This window comes from Diplodia seriata, assembly GCF_021436955.1.
Source record: "Diplodia seriata strain FDS-637 chromosome Unknown scaffold_4, whole genome shotgun sequence".
In the NCBI taxonomy this organism is placed as follows: domain Eukaryota; kingdom Fungi; phylum Ascomycota; class Dothideomycetes; order Botryosphaeriales; family Botryosphaeriaceae; genus Diplodia; species Diplodia seriata.
The window spans coordinates 1,764,712-1,786,186 of NW_027117311.1; the positions used below are offsets into that span (position 1 = coordinate 1,764,712).

Sequence of the window (21,475 nt, forward strand, 5' to 3'; positions counted from 1 at the left end):
GGAGGCGGTAGTCTAACCAAATGCGGGATTTATCGTCGATTGGATACAGCTGAAAGGAGCCGTGCGTCGCTCGACTTTGGTCATCTGAGGCCGCTACATAGAACCATATCTGGAAGTTGGTAGGTATCACAAGGGTGTCGAAAACGATAATATGCTGCAGCATTCCGAAAGCTGGACCGCAGCCAGCTAATCTCGGACGTATACCGTAGTAATCTCTACAGATCACTTTCTTGGCAGCTTCCTCCCAACAAGCCTAGTCAGTGTAGGAATGCGGTTTTGATGTTCAAAAAATGTTTACTCCTCCAAACCGATGTAGCCGCCTCGGCACTCCACTTGCTACCGACGGAAGCTGACGAAGGAATTGAGGCTTCCCATGGATAGAATATCTTTTTTACCCTATATCGTAGGAATGCTTGAGCTAGACAATCACGAGCTCTTGATATACCTTTGCCTTCTCCTCTGTCGTCATGGACTTTAGTTTCTGGAACCAGAGCTTCGCCGCCTTTGCCCGGGCGGCGCGATCCTTGGACGACCAAGACCCGACCCTTTCGTACACCCCACTATTCTCTCCAGTTTGACGCAAGAGAATCCCCTGCATCCTCACAAAAGGGCCATCATAGTAGGTCAATGGCGCACAGACGAAGGGCCGTGTATCTTCAACCGCTGGATCGATGGCTTCGTCGAGGACCGCATAGCCGAACGTTTCATACGGCCCTTCCAGCATGGGGAATGTGATGAAATGGACCGAGTTATCGTAGCTTTCAACACCACTGGAACGAGCGATCCATGGAATGGTGTAGAGACGCAGCTGCCGCCGCCCCGCGAGATCGCCGCAGTTGTCCACCGCCACGTGAGATGCTTGCACGTCTCGAACCTCGGCCATGTCAATGTCAAGGCATGCCGGGTTCTGTGTAAACATCTTCACCGGCAGCATGGTGGACGTCCAGCTCCACGTGGGCGCAATCAACGGGCGCGGTCTGCCGAGCCCAAAAGGATGCGCTCTCCGTGGCTCGTCGACGGACCAGTACAGCTGGCTCACCAGCCGACTCCTCCAGAAGCCCGCAATGTAATCGTCACTCAGTGCCAATTGAATTTTCATGGCTAACCCTGCTATGGCGATCGGCCGGTCTTCGCTCTTCGTGAGCTTCGCCCGGGAATAGCTCTCGACTATGGCGCACCAGCTGTCGTGGATCCACGACATCTCCTCGGAGCGGCGCTCGTCAGCGATGCGAGCCCGGCTTGATTGAAAGGCTTCCAGACGCCCGGTGAAGGTTTTGTAAAAGCGAAGATGTTCGTCCGTGTAGACTTCGGGCAGGCCTGCGGGATGATACTCGGTCGCGTTGAGGCACCGGCACTCCCAGAAGACGCCAGCTTTGGTGAAGTGCAGCTGCCGCGGCGACAGGGTCCGCTCCTGCAACACCCAGCCCCGCTGCTCCAGAACGCTGTTGTAGACGTAGGTGTTCCAGGTGTCTGTTCGGAAAATGGTGTGCGGCTTGGAAATGCTTTCGTCTTCCCAGGCCCACACGTCTGCTTGGAAGGGTAGGACGAGGCTGGGGTCTCGATCCAGGAAGAGTCCGACTGACGAGTCCTTGGCGCCCGTCGCGGCCAGGTTGCACCAGGAGTTGCTGTATACCAGATGCATGGTCTGAGACTCTCTGCTCCAGTCGTCTCTGGAGTCCTGCTGGATGCACAACGAGTCGATCCACAGGTATCTAATCCCGATCTTTCTGGCCGTGACGACTGCATCCGAAAATGTCTTCGGAAGCTTCTCGACTGGAAAGCCTCCTTTCAGCTGCTCGCACGTCTCTTTGGTAAGCGAGATAAGCATCCTCTGGCCCCAACAATGCGAGAGTGTAACGTATTTGTCGGGGGATTTTCCGTTCGACTCCACCAAACGCACTAGGTTTTCGGAGGTGTCCGTTGCTTGGACATCAATTAGGCGTGTGGGCATCCATCCATCGTCTGCAGTGTGGGGTCCGCAAGCTTCATGGTCCGAGGAGCAGCTCGTCAACCAGTTCGAGATAACTCGCCATGTTTTCTCGTCGTGTGCGATATCTTTTTGGTGCGGTGTCGAGACATCGTTCCACTCCGCAAAAGTGTGTTTATCTTGAAGAACTGCCAATGTTTAGTTGCTTGAATCCACTTTCGTTTCCCATATCTAACGGCCATACCGGGATGCTCAAAGGCTTGAAATGTCCTAGTGCTACCCCCTGCCGAGATAGTCAGGCGGTGTCTTGCCCAGGTTTGCATGATGTATTCGTCGCGAGGATGATCAGTTTTTCCAAAACCCTCGCTCGAGACCTGATTGCAGAGCAGGCACCCGGATGCAGCAGTGTCGAGAATAGAAGCCAGAGAGCGTCGGGGTTCCGCGTTGATACTCCGAAGTACACCCTGACAGTTTTTGCAAAGGGGCATTTCATTTCCCTCTGGAGGTGGCTCAGATTCCGAGCTTGTGGAAGATTGGTTGGAGTTCAACATTGTGTGCAGCATGACTTCCGCTTCCGAGACTGTGTTCACTGCCGTAGACAATGGTAGTAGTCCAGTGAGTTCACTTATCTTAAGGATCGCTGGCGCGCAGCTCTAAGTTAGTAACCACGAGACTCGACGGCTTTTTGGCTGCTGGTGAGATGTTGAATTAGCATTTTCAAGGGAATCGTCAGATATGTGGCGGGGTAAATACTCGAACTAAAAAAAGTGGGGCTCATAGACTGGCAAAACAGTCATCTCTACCTGAGTCTGTATGAAATAGTGTTGCGAGCCGAAGGTAGGCGCTGTAAGGCAGTTGCTAGCAGCGTTCACTATCTGATTCGACAGCTACACATTCGTCTCTTTGTAGTGTAACTTGGGCAGACTCCCTGCTGCTTTCCGAAACCTAGTCTGGTTAACCGAACAACCCGGATATACCTTTTGCACTTATTCAGGATTTTATGTGTTGCAGTACGAGAAGTTTCAATGCTTTTATTTTTCCGCGATTGAAACATACCAGGTGCTGGATTAACTGTGTCGATTCCATCGAAGCCACGTCGAATAGTATTTCGTACACGGTACGTTTGGCCCCCACGGGACTCGGAACACTTACCGGGGAAACCTGTTGTGATTGACTTCGTGATGCAAAAGAGGAACATAAGGCTCGGTTCAATGGACTATGCCATAATAGGGGAGAAGTAGTTTCAATGGCAACGAATTTCTCAAATCCGAGTGTCTTCCAAATGGGTGGACCTTATCATCGGTCGATTCACTCTCTTAAGAACACACATCTCTGGGAATTTTTGAAGCTAAAAGCTTCCAATCCTTTTTCTCTGAATATTTGCCTGGGTGAGTCTGGGATCTTGGCACTGCGTCAGAGCTAGATGTTCTGTTCCGAAACCTCGGCGGCTGACGCAGAGCATGTAAGCACCAATTTGACACCAGCAGTCCTTAGCTGCTGACATGCGCCGATCACTGGAATTACCGGAGTTATTCTGCTACTACATACATATAAAACCTCGCCCGCCCTCTACATATACACTGCTTCTTACATTGCATGCCTCTCAGGTGTCTTTCGGAAAGGAGGCAGATCCCGACAGACCCTGAAGATCCCGGCCTCGGTCTACGCCACCCTTATCTAGCTACCTCACCAGCTACCCCGCCCCCGCACCCCACTAGCATACGTCAAGCCAGCACGACCACCAGCCACAGCCGTCACACAGCTCCGCGCGCTAGCTGTACCCACGATACTGGAAAATCCATAATCACGAAGCCTTCACGATCCGGATCAGGGAAAAGCATGGGCTCGCACGACAGCAGCGCCACCGACTCGCCCGTCCCAGTCGTGGACTTCGGTCCCTTCTACACCGGGGACGAGGCCGCAAAGAAGGCGGTCTCCAACGAGCTCGACCACGCGCTATCCACGGTCGGTTTCGTCTATCTCAAAAACCACGGCGTGCCGCAGGAGCGGGTGGACGCGGCATTCGAATGGGTCAGTCCAACCAGGCACCACAATCACCTTCCCCAAAACGCAAATGTGTATCAACACATTACCTCTCCCTCTCTCCCTCCCCCGACCACTGACCACCACGCCAACCTAAAGCTAACCCAACCCCCCCAGTCCCGGAAATTCTTCGCCCTCCCCACCGCAACCAAACAGCTCGCCCCGCACCCTCCGGGCGGCTCGCACCACCGCGGCTACTCGGCGCCGGGCGTCGAAAAAGTCTCCCAAAACGTCTTCTCCGACGCGGCCATCGCGGCGCTGCGCGCCGTGCCCGACCACAAGGAGAGCTACGAGACGGGCAACGAGACGGACGCGCGCCAGCCCAACATCTGGCTACCCGACGCCGCGCTGCCCGGCTTCCGCGCCTTCATGCAAGGCTTTTTCGGCGACTGCGACAGCATGATCCACGTGCTGCTGAGGGCGCTGGCGGTCGCGTTGGGCATGGATGGAGAAAGGGAGGGGGAGCTGTCCGAGGCGCATTCGGCGAGTGCGTTTCAGTTGCGCTTGCTGCACTATCCGCCGATTCCGCTGAGGGCGCTGACGGGTGGCGCTGCGGCGGGAGAAGAGGTAGGAGGGGGAGAACCTGCCGACGAGGAGGAGGGGAAAGAGGAAGGGCGGCTGGGAGGAGAGAAGCAGAGGAGCCCGCCCTCTGCGTCCCGCATCGGTGCGCATTCCGACTTTGGCTCGCTGACCATCCTCTTCCAAGACGCTGTCGGCGGGCTCGAGGTCGAAGATCCGCACCGCCCGGGAGTGTTCCGTCCCGCGCCGCCCGTTGAAGGTACGTTGTTGGTGAATGTGGGCGATTTGCTGGAGCGTTGGAGTAATGGGAGGTGGAGGAGTACGGTGCATCGGGTGGGGGCGCCGCCGGTGGAAAGGTTGCGGGAGGCGGGTGCGGTGGTGGGTAGTGGGGGAGGTCAAGAGATGTGTAAGGCCAGGTACTCGATTCCGTTCTTTAGCGCGCCGAATGACGATGCGGTCATTGAGGCATTGCCGGGGTGCTGGGATGAGCGGACGAATCCGAAGAAGTATGAGCCGGTGACGGCGGAACAGTATGTGACGATGAGGATGGAGGCGTTGTATTCGTCGTGAGTTTGTACCAGCTGCTCGGGTAGATCAGGGGACCTTCACTTTGGAATAGAGATACGAACGAGTTTCTGATTTAGCTTTATTCAATGATATTGAGACTGGTCTGGTAGAAAGTCACCAGAGTGGAGTTCTAGTAATTCCGGCTGCACATTCAAGATCTGCCACCGACAAGTGACCCATTTCGTGATACGCTACCACCGCTTGCATTAAGAAATGAGGGATATCTATTAGTGCGTGATTAACGCTTCATCTACACATACCGGCGCAGGAAGCATCTTGTTCCACTTTACTGGGCTTCTCCGAAGTCCATGTGGCTTGTTTGTTTGGCGTGTTCCAGGGCGCCCGACTCGCCGTTGCCTTTCCAGCCGCACACGTTGCATTTTATCGCAAAGCCAGCTGTGTCGGTGAAGTAGTGTCGCGATTGCAAGATCTGGCATAGTTCCAGCGCCTTGTTCAAAACAACATCGTCGATGGCATCGAATTGCTTGAGATCAAACTCCGGAGGCATGTCGGCCTTGGTGTGCGGAGGTGACGATGGGTTGAGGGCAATAGTGTCGTAGTGGATACCGGAGTACACCAGAATACAGCGCCTCGGCTTCCCCTCGTTATAACGGTAGATATGCAAGCTCTGCACGTCGATACTGCAGATCTCGATATCAAAATGTTGGCTCAAAATGTTCAACTCGATGTCACCACCCCAACTTTCGTCTCGCTGAATCCATCGGCAATAGTCGTCGGGGGATTTCTGCAAGACGGCTTCGTTGTAATCGATGGGGTTGGCCTGAACGGCTGCGGCCACAATTGCTCGTAGTTCATGCATGACATCAAGAGACTCCCCCATCACCGCGCTACCCAGAGCTCGGAACAAGCAGCTATTATCGTCCGGCATGACGCGCAAGATCAATGTACCATCGGCCTCGGGAACCGCAACCTCTGGCGGGTCCGTCTCGACATCCTTTGCGTTCCGAGAGAGAGACAGTGGCTGTTGAAGCCCGCTTTCTTGGTTCTCTTTGGCTTGTTGCGAGCCCGGCAGAGGAGCGGCGCGGCCTGGTGTGGAGTCGGCCATGGGGTGAGACAACTGCACTCCAACGTCGCGCGGCACGACGACCAGTTGCTCGCCATTCAACTTCAGTCCGGTGTCACTGAGGGCAGTGACAGGGTCGAATTGCGAAATATCGAGCGGCTGGGGCGGATATCCGTACTTGAGGTCGAAGACCGGAACCCCGCTCTTCTCGGCGATTGTCGACTGCAGTTCGGCAACTGTCGCGTGCTCCTCCAAGGTGATTGTGGTGACGCCCGACGGGCCACGCACGCGTATTCTCATTGTGACGGTCGATGGAAGTTGCGCGTATATCGAGGGTAGTTGAAGGTCTGTCTCGGACCCTGGAGATCAGGAGATGGATTCGGCGGGGTGCGGCGAGCTCTGAGCGGCGCGAGCTGTGTGAGATAGGTTGATCGGGGTTGGAAATTTAGTATTGAATTGATGGTCCAAGATAAGCTCGAAGTGCGGAACGAATGCGATCAGCTTTCTGCCAGCAAAAGGTGGACGCAGTCGATATCAGCAGCGGGCGGACTGGAGCGAGCGGGCGGGCGGCGATGACGGCAGCGCTTCGAGGGGCAGCGGCGACCCGTGCGCGCGGACTTAGGGCTGGCGGGGCGCGCCAAGAACAGGAGCCCCGGAGCGGATTAACTGGTCGCAGCTTCCAGAAATCGCGTCCGCCGCTTTTCTGCGCGTGCAGGCCGACTCCCAGCTCCCCCGTGCCTGCCCCACGTCGCCTGAATCTCCCGGCAAGAGCTCCTCTCTGCCATCTCCCTACTGTCCGCTACCACATTCGTGGCTCCAACGCAATATGTCGGCCGCACAGCTCCTTAACCCCAAGGCCGAGTCGCGGGTACGTCCAACCCCCCGTTCCGGTCCACATCGCGCTAACAGGAGCTATAGAGACGCGGCGAGGCCTTGAAGGTCAACATTGCTGCCGGAGAGGGTCTGCAGCAGGTATGCTTTCTCCGAACCTATCAAATGACACGCTGGATGCTAAACCTTACCAGGTCCTTTCGTCCAACCTGGGTCCCAGCGGCACCTTGAAGATGTGAGCTTCGCAACAACACTTCCTTTCCGGAACGAGGCTGACACATACAGGCTGGTTGATGGCTCCGGTCAGATCAAGCTCACCAAGGATGGCAGCGTCCTTCTCCGCGAGATGCAGATTCAGAACCCCACCGCCGTCATGATTGCCCGCGCGGCCACCGCCCAGGACGACATCACCGGCGACGGCACAACTTCCGTGGTTTTGATGGTTGGCGAGCTGCTCAAGCAGGCAGACAGATACATCTCCGAGGGCCTCCACCCCCGTGTGATTACCGACGGCTACGAGATGGCAAAGACGGAGGCCCTGAAGTTCCTGGACGAGTTCAAGCACTCCAAGGAGGTTGACCGCGAGCTGCTCCTCTCCGTGGCTCGTACTTCGCTGTCCACCAAGTTGAACAACACCCTCGCCGAGCAGCTGACTCCCGACATCGTCGACGCTGTTCTTGCCATCTACAACGCTCCCGCGAAGCCCGACTTGCACATGGTTGAGATCATGACCATGCAGCACCGCACTGCCGCCGATACCCAGCTTATCAGGGGTCTGGCCCTGGACCACGGTGCCCGTCACCCCGACATGCCCAAGTTCGTCGAGAATGCTCACATCCTGACGCTCAATGTCAGTCTGGAATACGAGAAGTCGGAGATCAACTCGGGCTTCTTCTACTCGAGTGCGGATCAGCGTGACAAGCTGGTGGAAAGTGAGAGGCGGTTTGTGGACGAGAAGCTGAGGAAGATTGTCGAGCTCAAGAAGGAGGTTTGCGGCGATGACCCGACGAAGAACTTTGTGATAATAAACCAGAAGGGCATTGACCCCATGAGTCTGGACGTGTTGGTCAAGAACGGCATTCTCGCTCTGCGCCGTGCTAAGAGGAGGAACATGGAGCGGTTACAGCTTATTTGCGGCGGTACCGCTATGAACAGCGTGGACGACCTCACCCCCGACGTTCTTGGTTGGGCCGGCAAGGTGTATGAGCACCAGCTGGGAGAGGAAAAGTACACGTTTGTGGTGCGTATCATCCGGCAATTGACACGCGCGGTCGCTGACTTTTGAACAGGAGGACGTCAAGGAGCCTAAGTCGGTCACCCTGTTGATCAAGGGCCCCAACACGCACACAATCACGCAGATCAAGGACGCTGTCCGCGACGGTCTCAGGAGTGTGTACAACATGATTGTGGACGGGAGCGTCGTGCCCGGCGCTGGCGCCTTCCAGGTTGCGTGCGCCGCACACCTCAAGAGCGATGCGTTCAGGAAGGAGATCAAGGGAAAGGCGCGGTACGGCGTCGAAGCGTTTGCGGACGCGCTTCTGATCATCCCCAAGACGCTGGCTGCCAACTCTGGCCACGACATCCAGGATGCCTGTAAGTGGAGATTGTGAACTACACGTAGCGCGGGGAGATGCTAACCGGGAAACGCAGTGGCCGAACTGCAGGACGAGCATGCGGAGGGCAACGTTGTGGGTCTGGATCTGAACTCGGGCGAGGCGATGGACCCGGTGCAGGCGGGTGTGTACGACTCGTTCCGTGTCATTCGTAACTGCATCGCATCCAGCACGGGCATTGCCTCGAATCTGCTGCTCTGCGACGAGATGCTCAAGGCACGACAGATGGGCCGCGCACCGGACCCGGCGGCGGGTGAACAGTGAGCGAGGGGTTCATGAGGCATGATTATGCAGCAATTGGAAAGAAGGAATTGCGGATAATGGCATTGACGGCGGAATGTTTGCACATGTAACATAGGTGGCCTCAAAAGCTTATAGAGTCAAAAAAGAACGCGGGCGCGGTGGCGCTCACGCATGACAGTCGCGGGCCCCGTTGGCAATTAAAAACTCGGCAGTGCGGCAGTTTGGACTCCGCCCGCTCCGCTACGGGAGCGAGGTGCGTGGTGGCGAGAAGGAGTAATGCGAGGAGCGGCGTCGCTTGGCTGCAAGGGCGGCGCCAATGGGGACATGCGAAACACGAGCAGGTTGGTAAATTGGGCTCTGTTGGGCAGGTGGGCCCGACTCGAAACGGCATCCACCTGGCTGCTTGCGCTGGATGGCCAAGAGGGCGCGCACTGGCTTGGCGGCACGCTGTTCTGAGGGAGTGAGCTTGTCTGGACGGCGGTATGACGGAACCCTCATAAACAAGAGACAGCGCCACTCGCACGCAGCTCCCACACCCTCAGCAGCCCGCTACCTCGATGCTGCCCCTGCGTTGCTGTCCCTCGAGCGAGCACGCGACACCCTCCGCCGACCGCGCCCAGCCCCTGCTTCCCCGCGCCGCCACCGCCAGCCGCTCGTAGCGAGCGATTCCGCCGTGCCCGCCGCAAGTGCTGACCGCGACCTGCGACCGCAACCGCAACCGCGCCGACACCCCTTTTCACAGCCATGTTGCGCTACCGCCGCTACCGCGCCTTTCTTGTCTTCGCCGTGCTGACTGTGCTGGTGCTCTGGCAATTCGCTGGCTCTGAAACATGGACCTCCAGCGGCCTGGGCGCCAGCCTGTCGGGCAATGGTGGTAGCTCCAGCTCGAGCTCCCAGCAAGGCTCCGTGCCCGGCGCCGCCAACGACATACCCGACGCCCTGGCGCCGCCCAAGGGCAGCAACAATGGCAACCCCATCGTCACCGAAGACAAGGACCAGGCGCCCGACGTCACGGTGCCTCAGGCCGAGAAGCCGCAGGACCAGGAAGAGCCGCCCGCCCTTCCCAAGCCCAGCAAGCCCGTACAGGGCAAGCCGCCGCCGTCTCTCGAGACCGGCGCAGTCGACGACGACTTCCCCTACCTCGAAAGCGACGCCGACAATGGTCCGAACGAGCCGCAGGTTATAGTACCACACGAGGGCGGCGAGGGCCGCAAGGAAGTCGAGGACGAGGAGAAGGCGATCCACTGGCGTCCGCTGGAAGAGCACTTCCCGGTGACGTCGACGATCCAGCTGCCGTCGGGCTCGCCCAAGCCGATTCCGAAGATCCAGGCGACGTTCCCGAAGGAGTCCAAGGCCGAGGCAAAGGAGCGGCAGGCGCAGCTCACGGCCGTCAAGGAGGCCATGGCCTTTTCGTGGAACGGATACCGCAAGTACGCGTGGATGAAGGACGAGCTGAGCCCCGTGTCGAACGGCAGCCGCAACCCGTTCGCCGGCTGGGGCGCCACGCTGGTGGACGCGCTGGATTCGCTGTACATCATGGGCTTGGAGGAAGAGTTCGAGGAGGCCGTCGCTGCTGTGCAGGACATCGACTTCACGACGACGTTCCGTAAAGACATTCCGCTGTTCGAGACGGTGATTCGCTACCTGGGTGGGCTGATCGCCGCGTACGATCTCAGTGGCTTGAAACACAAGATCTTGCTGGACAAGGCTGTGGAGCTGGCTGAGGTTTTGATGGGGGCGTTCGATACGCCGAACCGCATGCCCATGACTTTCTACTACTGGATGCCGTAAGCTTTCCTCTTTACGTTGAGCGGCATGGTTGTGTGGGAACGTATGCTAACTTGAGAATAGTACGTATGCATCTCAGCCGCACCGGGCTGCCACGCGCGTTGTTCTTGCGGAGATAGGATCCCTTTCCGTTGAGTTTACCAGGCTCGCGCAGCTCACCAAGGAGCCGAAGTACTACGATGCCATTGCTCGTATCACCGATGCGTTCAACGAGTGGCAGGACACTCTTTTGCCTGGAATGTGGCCGGTTCAGGTTGATGCCTCTGGTTGTAAAAGACCCGAGTCGGATAACCTGGGCGAGCCTTACAACTCGGCTCATCCGCCACTGAAGGCCGCGGAGAAAATCCTCCCGGATAAGACCAACAACATGAACAACCCGGAGAGGTTTGGTGGCAAGAACCCTGTTCCGGATGACGAGCACGACGATTTCTCGGACGACTTTGTCAAGCGTCAGCTTGATGACCCGCTCTCCCTGTCCAAGGCAGCCGCCGAAGAGGCCGATGTTGAAGATGAGGTCCGCACGGAAAAGGCATCTTCGTCCGTGGAGAAGGACTCAACTTCTACCGAGAAGACCAAGCCAACGGCAACTTTGGCGGACTGCACGCCTCAGGGTCTGGCACCCGCTAGCATTCATGGTTCCCAGCAATTCACGCTTGGCGGCATGTCTGATTCTATGTACGAGTACTTTCCCAAGGAGTATCTTCTTCTCGGCGGCCTCGCTCCTGAGTATCAGGATATGTACGAGAAGTCCGCAGATGTCGTCAAGTCGAACCTTCTTTACAGGCCCATGTTGCCCGATGGTTCTCCTGACATGCTCTTCGCCGGCACTCTCACCGTATCTCCTCCTGACAGGAAGTCCAAGAAGCCCGTCAAAAAGCTGAAGCACGAGGTCACCCACCTTACCTGCTTCGCGGGCGGTATGTTCGCCTACGGCGCGAAGATTTTCAACCGTCCCAAGGACGTCAAGATCGGCGCTGAACTCACTGAGGGCTGCGTGTGGGCATACAACGTTACGACCACTGGCATCATGCCCGAGTCTGCCCTCCTGACGCCCTGCGACAGCCTCGATGGCTGCAAGTGGAACGAAACCAAGTGGCACGAGGAGCTAGACCCCTACGCCGACAGCAGGCAACAGGCGTACAAGCACCAGCTCGAGCACTACAGCTCGCAAGTCGCCATCGCCCGCTCCAAGGCCACTGCGACCGCTACAGAACTCCCCGAAATCAACATCGCAGCCGCCGATGCCACGGCCGAGGCCACGGCTGCGGCCGTCGCTCCGAACGCCATTCCCAACGCCGGACCCGTCCACCGCTGGGACCGCAGGCAGCTCGGCGGCGTGGAGAACGACGCGGGCAGCCCGACCAAGACGACGTACAGCGATGCGCACGAGCCGGCCGCCGATGTGGTCGGGGCTGATGCCGATGCCGATGCTGCCCAGTACACGAACGACCCGGCCATCTCGCACATCTGGAAGCCGCAGAAGCCGCTTAACCACGAAGACTACGTCGAGAAGCGCATCCAGGAGGAGAGATTGCCGACCGGCTTCACCAGGGTCGAGTCGAGGCATTATATTCTGAGGTAACGATTTTTTCCCCTCCCATCCCCTCCCCCCAAACAACAAGACGCAAGACGACTAACATGTAATTTCACAAAAAAACAGACCCGAAGCCATCGAATCCGTCTGGTACATGTACCGCATCACAGGCGACCGCTCGTGGCGCGACGCGGGCTGGAACATGTTCAAGGCGATCCAGACGCACTGCCGCGCCGAGTTCGGCTACTCGGCCATCGACGACATCACAAAGGCCGCCCCGACCCTGAAAGACGAGATGGAGAGCTTCTGGCTCGCCGAGACGCTCAAGTACTTTTACCTGCTGTTCGCCGACGAGGACCTCGTCAGCCTCGACGAGTGGGTGCTGAACACCGAGGCCCACCCGTTCAGGAGGCCCGATGCAGGGCCTTGGCCGCGGACGGAGGATAAGAAGGCGGCCGCCGCCGCCGCGGGGAAGGATAGGGTGAGGGGTGGGTTGATTGATTGAGTGGTGATTGATTGATTAGTTGGTTGGTTGGGAAGAGGAAAGGAGAGAAGAGAAGTGGTGAATGCGGAATGGGCGCATGGGCATCTAAACGACTTTTTTTCTTTTTTTTCTTCTAATTGTTGCATCGACATGAGTGGTGGTGGACGAAAGGGAGAGGGAGATCATTGGGTGGATATCGAGACGATGATATTGTTGAGTAAAAGTTGGAGAGCCAGCCGGAGCGAGGGGTGCAACGAACGAAGCTAAGTAAGCGCGCGTATGTACGTGCACACACACATACACACTCACACACACATTTTCTAGGTAGAAAAGAGATAGCGAGCGGTAAAAAGAAGAATGTTTTGATTTTTGTTTTGATCTGATGGGAAAATGGAGAACGAGAAGAGGCTTTGGCGTGGCGTGGCGTGACGCGGCGTAGCGTTTGGGATACGGTACTTACTTTGGCGTATGTAGGAACGAATGGGCTGTTCTTCATCTGTGTCTTCTAACTGTCTGGGGCTTGGCGTGTGTGCTGTGTGTGCGCGCTGTGTTCTACGTGCTGTGCCTTTTCGGGTTTGTGGAGAAGGAAGGGGCGGAGATCTTCGTAGAGATGTCTAAACGCGGAGGTGTCCGGGGACCATCGCCTCGAAAGTAACGTCCTGGCCTGGGTTATGCGTTTGACGGGGTTATGCGTCTACCAATTGGTGTTTTCTCGGTCCTTTTTCTTTGTCAGCAATTTGGATGAGAAACGCGAACTTACCACCAACCAAGCGCTTAGCTATCATACTAGCGAGGAGGCTTGGTGGCGTATAACACTCTTAAGAATAAGAGTTTCGGAAGGTATTTCGCATTAAATTGTTGGTTCTCATACCAAACTACTGACAAGAGAAAAAGGGCCGAGGAAACACCAATTGGTAGAAGCATAACCCCGTCAAACGCATAACCCAGGCCAGGACGTTAGGTGGGGGAGTGTGGGTGTGGATGTGGGGAATGTGATTTTGGATTGGCGGTTACTTCTTGGCAGGGTGGGGGAGCGGTGTGGTGATGGCGGGATGGTAACGCAGGGCAGGGAGGTCTGGCTTCTTGCGCAAGGTTTCAGCAGTGAGTATGGACGGTTGAATAGACAATCCGGTTACAAGAGCACGAGGCACCCTTGAACAAGGAGATAGAGATGGAGCTTCCACATTGTCTTACGGGAAGCCACAAAGCTCCGATCCAAGCTGAATAATATGGGGTACAAGGGGTGGCCTTTGCTTCCTGGAAAATTGATACGCTGGAATCACCGGCTCTGTTCGCGCTTAGAATGGACATCCGACAAGCTGTACTGCCTGCAAAAGTGTGTACAAAAGCTTGGTGAGGTATGACTAAGAAATCTTATAACTGATAACCCCGAATAAGCAAGCTACTAGTACCTAAGCTCTCGATCTGACCTCTGTCCCCTTCCTCTTTAACCCCAACTTCACCTTTGGAACCCTGAGCATGTCATTCAGGATTGAGGTTGGCATCCTAAATACCGTCTCTCGATAGCAAGTCTTCGTCTTCCAATCATACGAAACCCCCAGGACCCGCTGCATGCCACCCTCGCTGCCACAGACCAACAGATCAGTAGGAGGCCTGGCAGCCTGGAACATTGTTACCGTCAGCGTCCCGGTATCGACGAGTGTAAATATGCGTGGGTCTCCATGCTGAGCGCTCTTGCTATCCTCCACCATCTTCGCCACCGTTTTGTCGTTCGGGTTCCGGACCGGGTCAATTCCGATGCAGTCGTCGTTGTGTCCACGTCTGTGTCTGGAAAGAGGAGTGGCCCATGGTGACCATCGCAGCTGCCCCGACGCTGCACCGAATACTCTTCGCTCCACCTCATCGATCGGCAGATATCCCTCGAAACCGAAGAGAGCAGGATCTGCCTTCCTGATCTCCCCAAACAACATTACTCGCAGAATAAAGGGAGAGGAAAGGCAGAAAATTGCAAAAAAGACGCCCACGGCAACAGTTGCTTTCCAGGTATGGTCGTCGCGATTCTGGCAATTTTCAATACCAATGTAATAGTAACAGGGAGGGAGGGATGCCGCGAGAGCAGCCATAGTGATAAAAAGGAGATTGGTCAAGACGAAATAAATGTATGCGAGCAATCGAATACAGCTGAAACGTCTCGTTCTCTGAACCAAGTGAAACGATTTCCACCGGATCGCAGCGCCAAACATACCGTCTATGATCACTGCGTCGTCATCGTGATAATCAACGCAGCAGCCCACGGCATGGTCGGAGAAATTTTCTCGTTTTTGACCGGGCTTATGCATCTCCTCTGCGCCGCAAATTCCTGCGTAACACTGTTAGCTGCAGATGCTCACGATAGATCTACTTGATCTCTCACCTGCGATTTGAACGGAGGGATATATGTCCCATAGATTAACGCCGAACGCGTCACTCATGTCCCACCACTCTTGATCAACCCGTTCTGGGAGAACGCAAATCAGGCGCTCAAGGAGTTTCTCGCTGTTGTTTGCAAGCGAAAGGCGTGCGAATGCTTGGAAGGCGGAGTCCGCCCATATGGGGCGTGGTCGGATGTTGACAAGCCCCATCAGCGCGTAGGAATGGTCCCCATTGAAGTATTGGTTGGTTGTTGAGCGTCTGTGTAGGCATTGGAGTGCAGTCGTCATCAGTTCGAGATTGTTCATGCGCAATGTCCCATTGAAGTGGTCTATCAGGCGACGGGACTCGCCGCCATCATCCCAAACCTCTGTTGGAAACTCTGTTCGTTGAAGTTCGTGTATCGTAGGGTCCCCTCTCCGAACCATAAGAATTGGCTGGTGTGCTCGGCTGAGGAGTACCTCCGGAAATGTCCAGATTCTGCTTCCCCATTCCTTCATGTCTGCGTTTTCCATTCCACTAGTAGCCTTTGAAGGGCCGACTGCCATGCAAGTGAGTGCGGCAGAACGAACGATATCGCTTATCCAGTAGACTTGGTCTTCGGCATCGTCGGATTGGTCCATGCAACACGAGCCGAGCCAGTATGCGTCCATGCCAGCGTATCTGGCTGCGGCTTCCGCCATCTTATCCAGTGCCAGTTTGTCTTCCTCCGATCGGAACTGTTCCGCGGTATACGCCACGAAGAGGTATTTCGGTTGCTGGCCCTGTTTCAGTTTACAAGGCCAAGTGTCGGGCTTGTCAACCCGCGCGAGCTCGGCAAGTCCTTTGTCTTTTTTGAGAAAGCACAACCATCGCGGGAAAAGTGGGCGGTCCATAGCCACTGTCGTGTTCCTATGTTCCATCGACTTATTTTCAGATGAACTAAAAATGGTTAGCTAGCCTTGATCCGAGCATAGGTTCTAGAGAAACATACGGATAAGTCGTTTCGCTTGAACGGTCTTGCTCGAAGATATTTCGTGGAACCACTGCATACGTGTACTGGGCATACTGGAAGGGGGCATATTGTGATTGTCTCCTGATCGACGGAAAAAACAAAAACTAGAGCGTTTATCAATTTACCGTTTCGTAAGAGACAAATGACTCCACTTACAAAGATGCCGATGCAAATACTTGCTAGGACATACTTGAAAAAACCCCAGATCCAACCAGAAATCGTAGATGGGCGATCCAATGCCCAGTCAGCAAGGCTCACCATCTGGCCACCAGCGTTGTTGATATCAGTACGACGGTAGGTGGACGTTCCTACGTCGCTGTAGGTTGACTGCACGAGCAGCTTCCGGATCCTACCGCTTTTGGGGCTGATGTAGCGATCATCTTCTGGCCCAATGAATTGCCTGCCAAAGATGTCCGAATGAAAGTATACCATTTCGTTGTTGTATTCCAGATCCGCTTCTCTGTAGAAGTGCGGGTGAAGGCGTCTGAATCTCCATCCGGGTTGCCACTTTTCGGAAACAGTGAACGTCAGCATTGGCATATTATTATGAGACACGAGAATGATGTAGTGAACCAGCAAGGATTGCCTTCTTGATTATTCCTATTCCCAAGAGAGTTCCTTCGGATTGTTCCTCATTCAACGAAAGATGCCTACCAGCTTTGAGAAACGACGAGAGGTGCTTGTTGACTGTAGCAGAAGAACAAGTCAGACGTAGTTTTATCAATTCTAGGGAAGCTTTTGACTTACACCTTGATTCCCACCATGATTCTCGCCTGAAGTTCCACCTTGGTTGTCGTCGTCAGATGTCCATTTAGGCTGGTGTCCACCACCATGACGTGGGGTGCCCGTGCCGGAAGAAGAAGAAGACGGTGTATATCCACCGCCGGAGCGTTGCTCGTTGCTCTAAAAATTCATGTTAGACCTCAGTTCTGTGTTCATTTGGCAAGATGAAATCAGGATAGGAGTATTGAAAATTAGGAACGGTGGATCTCATACAGCCATATGAGCTTTTCTTGGACAAAAAGGCTCTGGAGTTCGAATTCTGAGGGACTTGATGATTTTCTGGGAGCCCAGCGAGCATGTTGTGCTTTAAATACCCATCGTTGGAGCGAGAACTCATACTCATCCCTTACATGACCGTGTATGTCAGGCAAATGGTTGCCTAGTCGGATCAATACCCACAACTGTGCTTAAGCCCATGCGCTGGTTCACACGGTGCAGTTACATCCAGAGTTCGCCATGTAAGCCATGGCTTGAGCCTAAGCACAACTGTCGGTGTGGATCCTAACGAGACACTGGTGTACCTTGCTTTTTTGGATTCGCTGGGCGATCTAAGTACGTCGTAGGTAGCGATCACAGGGTACACATCTAGGCCCCAGAGCCAGCGTATCGCGGCAGCCCACATATAGCGACTACGGATTGTAAGCATCGCAAGTGGACTCCCATTCTCGATATCATTGTCATCCTATCATACGCCAAGTTAACTGATGAAAAGTAATGATAGTGTCTTTTAAAGTTAGACGTTAACCATACACTCTACCTCACTATAACAAGAAAAGTAAACATAGGACCCACTGCATAGTGGGTATGTTGAACCATAAACTTTCATACGTGCAATCAGGCCAGTGGAATATTGTGGCGTCAGCTAAGATTTGGTATTTCCACGGTACCATGATTGCTGTTGACCGTCAAATGAGAAAATTGAAGTGGTAGTAAGGAGTAACGGTGTTGGCACTGCCAATCACGTAGCGCTTGTGGTGGATTTGGTCTTCGCTAATGGCAGCTGGGTCGGTTTGTCACGTGTTACGGTAGACTATATGCGGCATGCGGCCCTTGCCGTGAACGTAAACATCTGATCAGGTGTGCCCTATGTCTCGGACCACGGTTCGCAGCAAGCGCACGAAGGGATAAATCAAGTGACCTGCAAGCGGGTAGCTCAAGACCCTTAAATCGGCTTCTCAGGATTCAACGCTTATGCATGCAAACCAGAGGTAACCATCTACTTGACTGTAAGCGTCAATGAAGCTGAAAAAGGATTTTAGAGTATCATGAAGTCCACCAAACGGTCGCCTTACCTTCGCCTTGGCAATAGAAGTTGTGTGTTGTTCCATGGCTTGTGAAACGCCACATGATCCTCATTGCGCATGTTGTCAAACTCATCGTCGAAAACGGCACCGCCCTCCGTCAGGACCGATGGGGCATATGTGCTTCTAGCTGATTGACTTGTGTAGAGTCAGAGATGCCAAGTCTATTGCCTATCACAATGATGTTAAAGGATCAACTTTGCAAGCTGGTCCAACTGTGGACCCTGGCCCGGACCAGCCACATGCCAGGGAGTCTCACAAAATACCTTACTAAATAAAGCTACTTCGTACTACAATTCTTAGCCTCATTCACCGCCTACAGCCCAATTTATACCGCCATGCTCCTAGATTAATCCCAGGCTGCGTTCCACCTTACTGCTAGCCCCTTGCTTCCATTTTTCTCATTCTTCCATGTTCAGCACGCAGCAATCGCCACACCAACTAATCCGCGGCGATTCTCCAACCATCTATGTCCAGCATCGTACAACCTCCCGTAAGCATACCAATGACGTCAACCGCCAATGAACCAGACTTCCGTGTGAAGTTGTGGGAATGGAACCGCCCCAACTCCGTACTCCGGAAACGAGTCGATGTTCTCTCTGCGCAGCTACTCTCAGAGTGTCAAGGACCGTGGGACGGATCCTTACGTATTATGTACGTGACGCCGAGCCCTCATGATTTATCGCGGCGCTGACCCAACAAGCTCTTGCCCACGCGACATGATGATTGATAATCCGGAGCAGGCGTTCAGAAATCTGTTCGAGCACTTCAAAGTCCCTCAACAATTTGAGCTTGAGCGTCAGCAAGCGGTGAACCACGCAGTAGGGACACATACTTATGCCGACAGCAAATCAAAAGGTTAGTGAAGCTTTTCGAGTATCACCACCGATTGTAGATGGCCACTGACTGTAGTTCTGCAGTCACATGGTTTCGCCGTGTTTGCAAAAATATTACCATCGTCCGGGAACAGAAAGCCGACCGATGGAGGATGCATGGAAGTGAAATTCTCGGTGACAGATCCTGGTTTGATTCTTCATATGTGCTTATTGAAAAGCAAGACTGTCAGGGAGCAACTTTGCTTTGCTTTGGGTTCACTGAATCACTAGAAACACGTTTCGATGAGCTCAGACCCAACCACGAGTTTTTTGATCAGCCTTGGTCAATTTTGGTGGTAGTATTCGAGAGTATGTTTGTTGAGATGGACCAGGTTGCATGGGACCTTGCGGATGTCTTTCGAAGCACAGAGGAGGTAAGCTTGGACGAACCCAATCAAAAGCTTCCCTAAACTATCTCTAATGAATTTTAGAGTACCCTTCGTACCGCGAAAAGTACTGAATGTTCAACATCTGGGCTGTTCAACTTTCCTCGACTGCACAATTTATCGAAGCACTGTATTTTCATGGCTGAAGGATTCGAAGCAACGAAGGAGGTTGTCCATGCCCTGATAAAGATTATGGAGCATGAAAGTTCGGGGTCTGGTACGGGGAATACCATACAGGATATGCGTCATTCCGCACAGCTGTTCAGATCATCTCAATTGCGTCTGGCCAGCCTGGAGGCACGAATCTCTAGTATCACGAATTTGGTAAGTGCAGACCAACGCTGTGAGAACATCGAGATAGATACTAATTGAATTCACAAGTCCTTCAACACTGTCACACAAAGAGACAGCCGTCAAATGGGAAAAGATAGTGGATCCATGCATACTATCGCTGTCATGACGTTAGTCTTCCTGCCGGGCACATTGGTTGCAACCCTGTTTGGAAGCAATTTTTTTGATTTTGGACTGGATGACAAGGACGGAACAGCACAGGTACGAGTATCTGAGCTGTTCTGGATATTCTGGGCGATCTCACTTCCTTTCACTGCATTTGTGATCGTTTTGTGGCTGATTAAAACGCGAATCAAGCGCGCTTTTGACGATGCAGTTTAAGTCAGAGCAATGGGAATTCCTATGGCTGGATCGCGCAGCAGGAGTCAGGGCAGCAGTGAATGTATATTTCAGCTTTCAGTATTTGATCAGTGTTTTTAGCTTCAATGCGTCTAGAGTTGCATGATGTTGTGGCGACAGAAACAGACACTTTTGGAATCGAGAGACAACAATCAGCATGTCGATGCCGAGACAAATGACAACCGGCCATCCGCCAATGCAAAAGCCAATGAAACCCTTCAACATGCCGGTGTGGATGCGAACGAAACCCACCAACATACTGATGCATGGCTTCCGTACACACTTACATGGCCTTTGCTTTGCCTCATCACAGTGTCAACAGCGGCACAATCGCTCATCATCGACCTGCTTTAGTGGTAATCGGCAACGCATCAAGGCCTTTGCAAAGACAATGGATCCGCTTTGCCCTTCTTCGGATGGCGATTCGCGCCTTCCCTTTTCGCCGTCATGTACATCCCGCTTACCACGATTCACCTCAACAATATGAGGTGGACAGAGCCGTGTTCTCGAATGGCCCAGAAACGAGGTGTTCTAGCCGCTTACATGATATTTCAAGAAGTACAAGCCTGGTGGATTATGTTGGCGGATGACTTCGGCAAGAAAAACAATAATGCAAATCGAAGCTGGGCGCTTCTTTGCTCGGCACTTATCAAAATTGTCAGATTTCTTACCATCTCGCCCCTCTCGCCTTTGTTGGTGGCACCCGCGAATGTTGCTACCTATCACGGCCGCATACAAAATCTATAGCAACCCTGTTACCAAAGACACTCATTTGTCTGTTCACCAGATAGCTCGGTATTTTTATTTTTTTGTTTAATAACGATAACTAGCAAATTTTTTCTGTAGAGCCGATATTTCCAAGTCGTACAATGCACGCACGCCTCACGCTTGGCACGCTATCTCTCCACTTGGCGAGAACAGGGAACCGGACACGTCAGACTCGCGAATTTTGAGAGCCGATCTGGTTTACTCCATTTTTTCGTCTCTACATGGCGGTAGCCATGGCTTAATTACACCCTGACCTCCGACGAACGCTGCTGCACAAGCGAAATCGGGCCCAAAGTGCCTTGGAGGCCGCTCTTCGTAGACTCATTACTGAGAAGCAGAGACTGGACCACAGTCTCTTTTTGAGAAGCAATGGAAATTTAAACGGACCACCAAAGGTAGACAGTTTCAAATTGTGGCATTCCGTCCTGGCAGCCAAGTGCCTACTCTCCACTTTGCGACAGCGAAGTCGAGTCTAATGCAGGCAATGTGCATGCTTCAACGCGTCAATCATGTGTTGGACTATGATCTGTCGTACACGAGCACAGCTGCTGTGACACCACCTTCCGGAGCAGCTGTAGCCGAGTGTTGCGGGGTCACCAAAACGTCATCGAACGCATAAAGCTGGACCGATGAAATCCACAGCATCTCTCCACGCACTTTCTCCAATTTAACCCTGGTATTCAATAAAATGACCACTATTCTTGCCGGTGCCTCAAACGACCGCAAGGTCGCCTT

The 21,475-nt window shown here is 54.0% G+C and overlaps 5 protein-coding genes across 5 annotated transcripts; 3 read left to right on the forward strand and 2 right to left on the reverse strand.

The window, feature by feature from the left end:
* Window positions 1-418: 418 nt before the first annotated feature.
* On the reverse strand, window positions 419-1,951 carry SLS55_004404 (uncharacterized protein; the record flags this gene model as incomplete). The annotated part of the gene is made up of 1 exon (XM_066775862.1): window positions 419-1,951. The coding sequence occupies one exon, from the start codon at window positions 1,949-1,951 to the stop codon at window positions 419-421; it is 1,533 nt and encodes a 510-aa protein (XP_066633743.1).
* Window positions 1,952-3,766: 1,815 nt separating this feature from the next.
* SLS55_004405 (uncharacterized protein) lies at window positions 3,767-5,059 on the forward strand (the record flags this gene model as incomplete). The annotated part of the gene is made up of 2 exons (XM_066775863.1): window positions 3,767-3,958; window positions 4,127-5,059. 2 exons carry the CDS (start codon window positions 3,767-3,769, stop codon window positions 5,057-5,059), a joined length of 1,125 nt encoding a protein of 374 aa, XP_066633744.1.
* A 283-nt stretch (window positions 5,060-5,342) lies between these two features.
* Window positions 5,343-6,380, reverse strand: OTU1 (ubiquitin-specific protease otu1; the record flags this gene model as incomplete). Its single annotated transcript, XM_066775864.1, has 1 exon — window positions 5,343-6,380. The coding sequence occupies one exon, from the start codon at window positions 6,378-6,380 to the stop codon at window positions 5,343-5,345; it is 1,038 nt and encodes a 345-aa protein (XP_066633745.1).
* Window positions 6,381-6,906: 526 nt separating this feature from the next.
* On the forward strand, window positions 6,907-8,788 carry CCT6 (T-complex protein 1 subunit zeta; the record flags this gene model as incomplete). Its single annotated transcript, XM_066775865.1, has 6 exons — window positions 6,907-6,948; window positions 6,999-7,052; window positions 7,106-7,146; window positions 7,197-8,151; window positions 8,201-8,504; window positions 8,562-8,788. The coding sequence occupies 6 exons, from the start codon at window positions 6,907-6,909 to the stop codon at window positions 8,786-8,788; spliced, it is 1,623 nt and encodes a 540-aa protein (XP_066633746.1).
* Window positions 8,789-9,511: 723 nt separating this feature from the next.
* Window positions 9,512-12,594, forward strand: SLS55_004408 (uncharacterized protein; the record flags this gene model as incomplete). Its single annotated transcript, XM_066775866.1, has 3 exons — window positions 9,512-10,554; window positions 10,619-12,133; window positions 12,216-12,594. The coding sequence occupies 3 exons, from the start codon at window positions 9,512-9,514 to the stop codon at window positions 12,592-12,594; spliced, it is 2,937 nt and encodes a 978-aa protein (XP_066633747.1).
* Window positions 12,595-21,475: the final 8,881 nt, after the last annotated feature.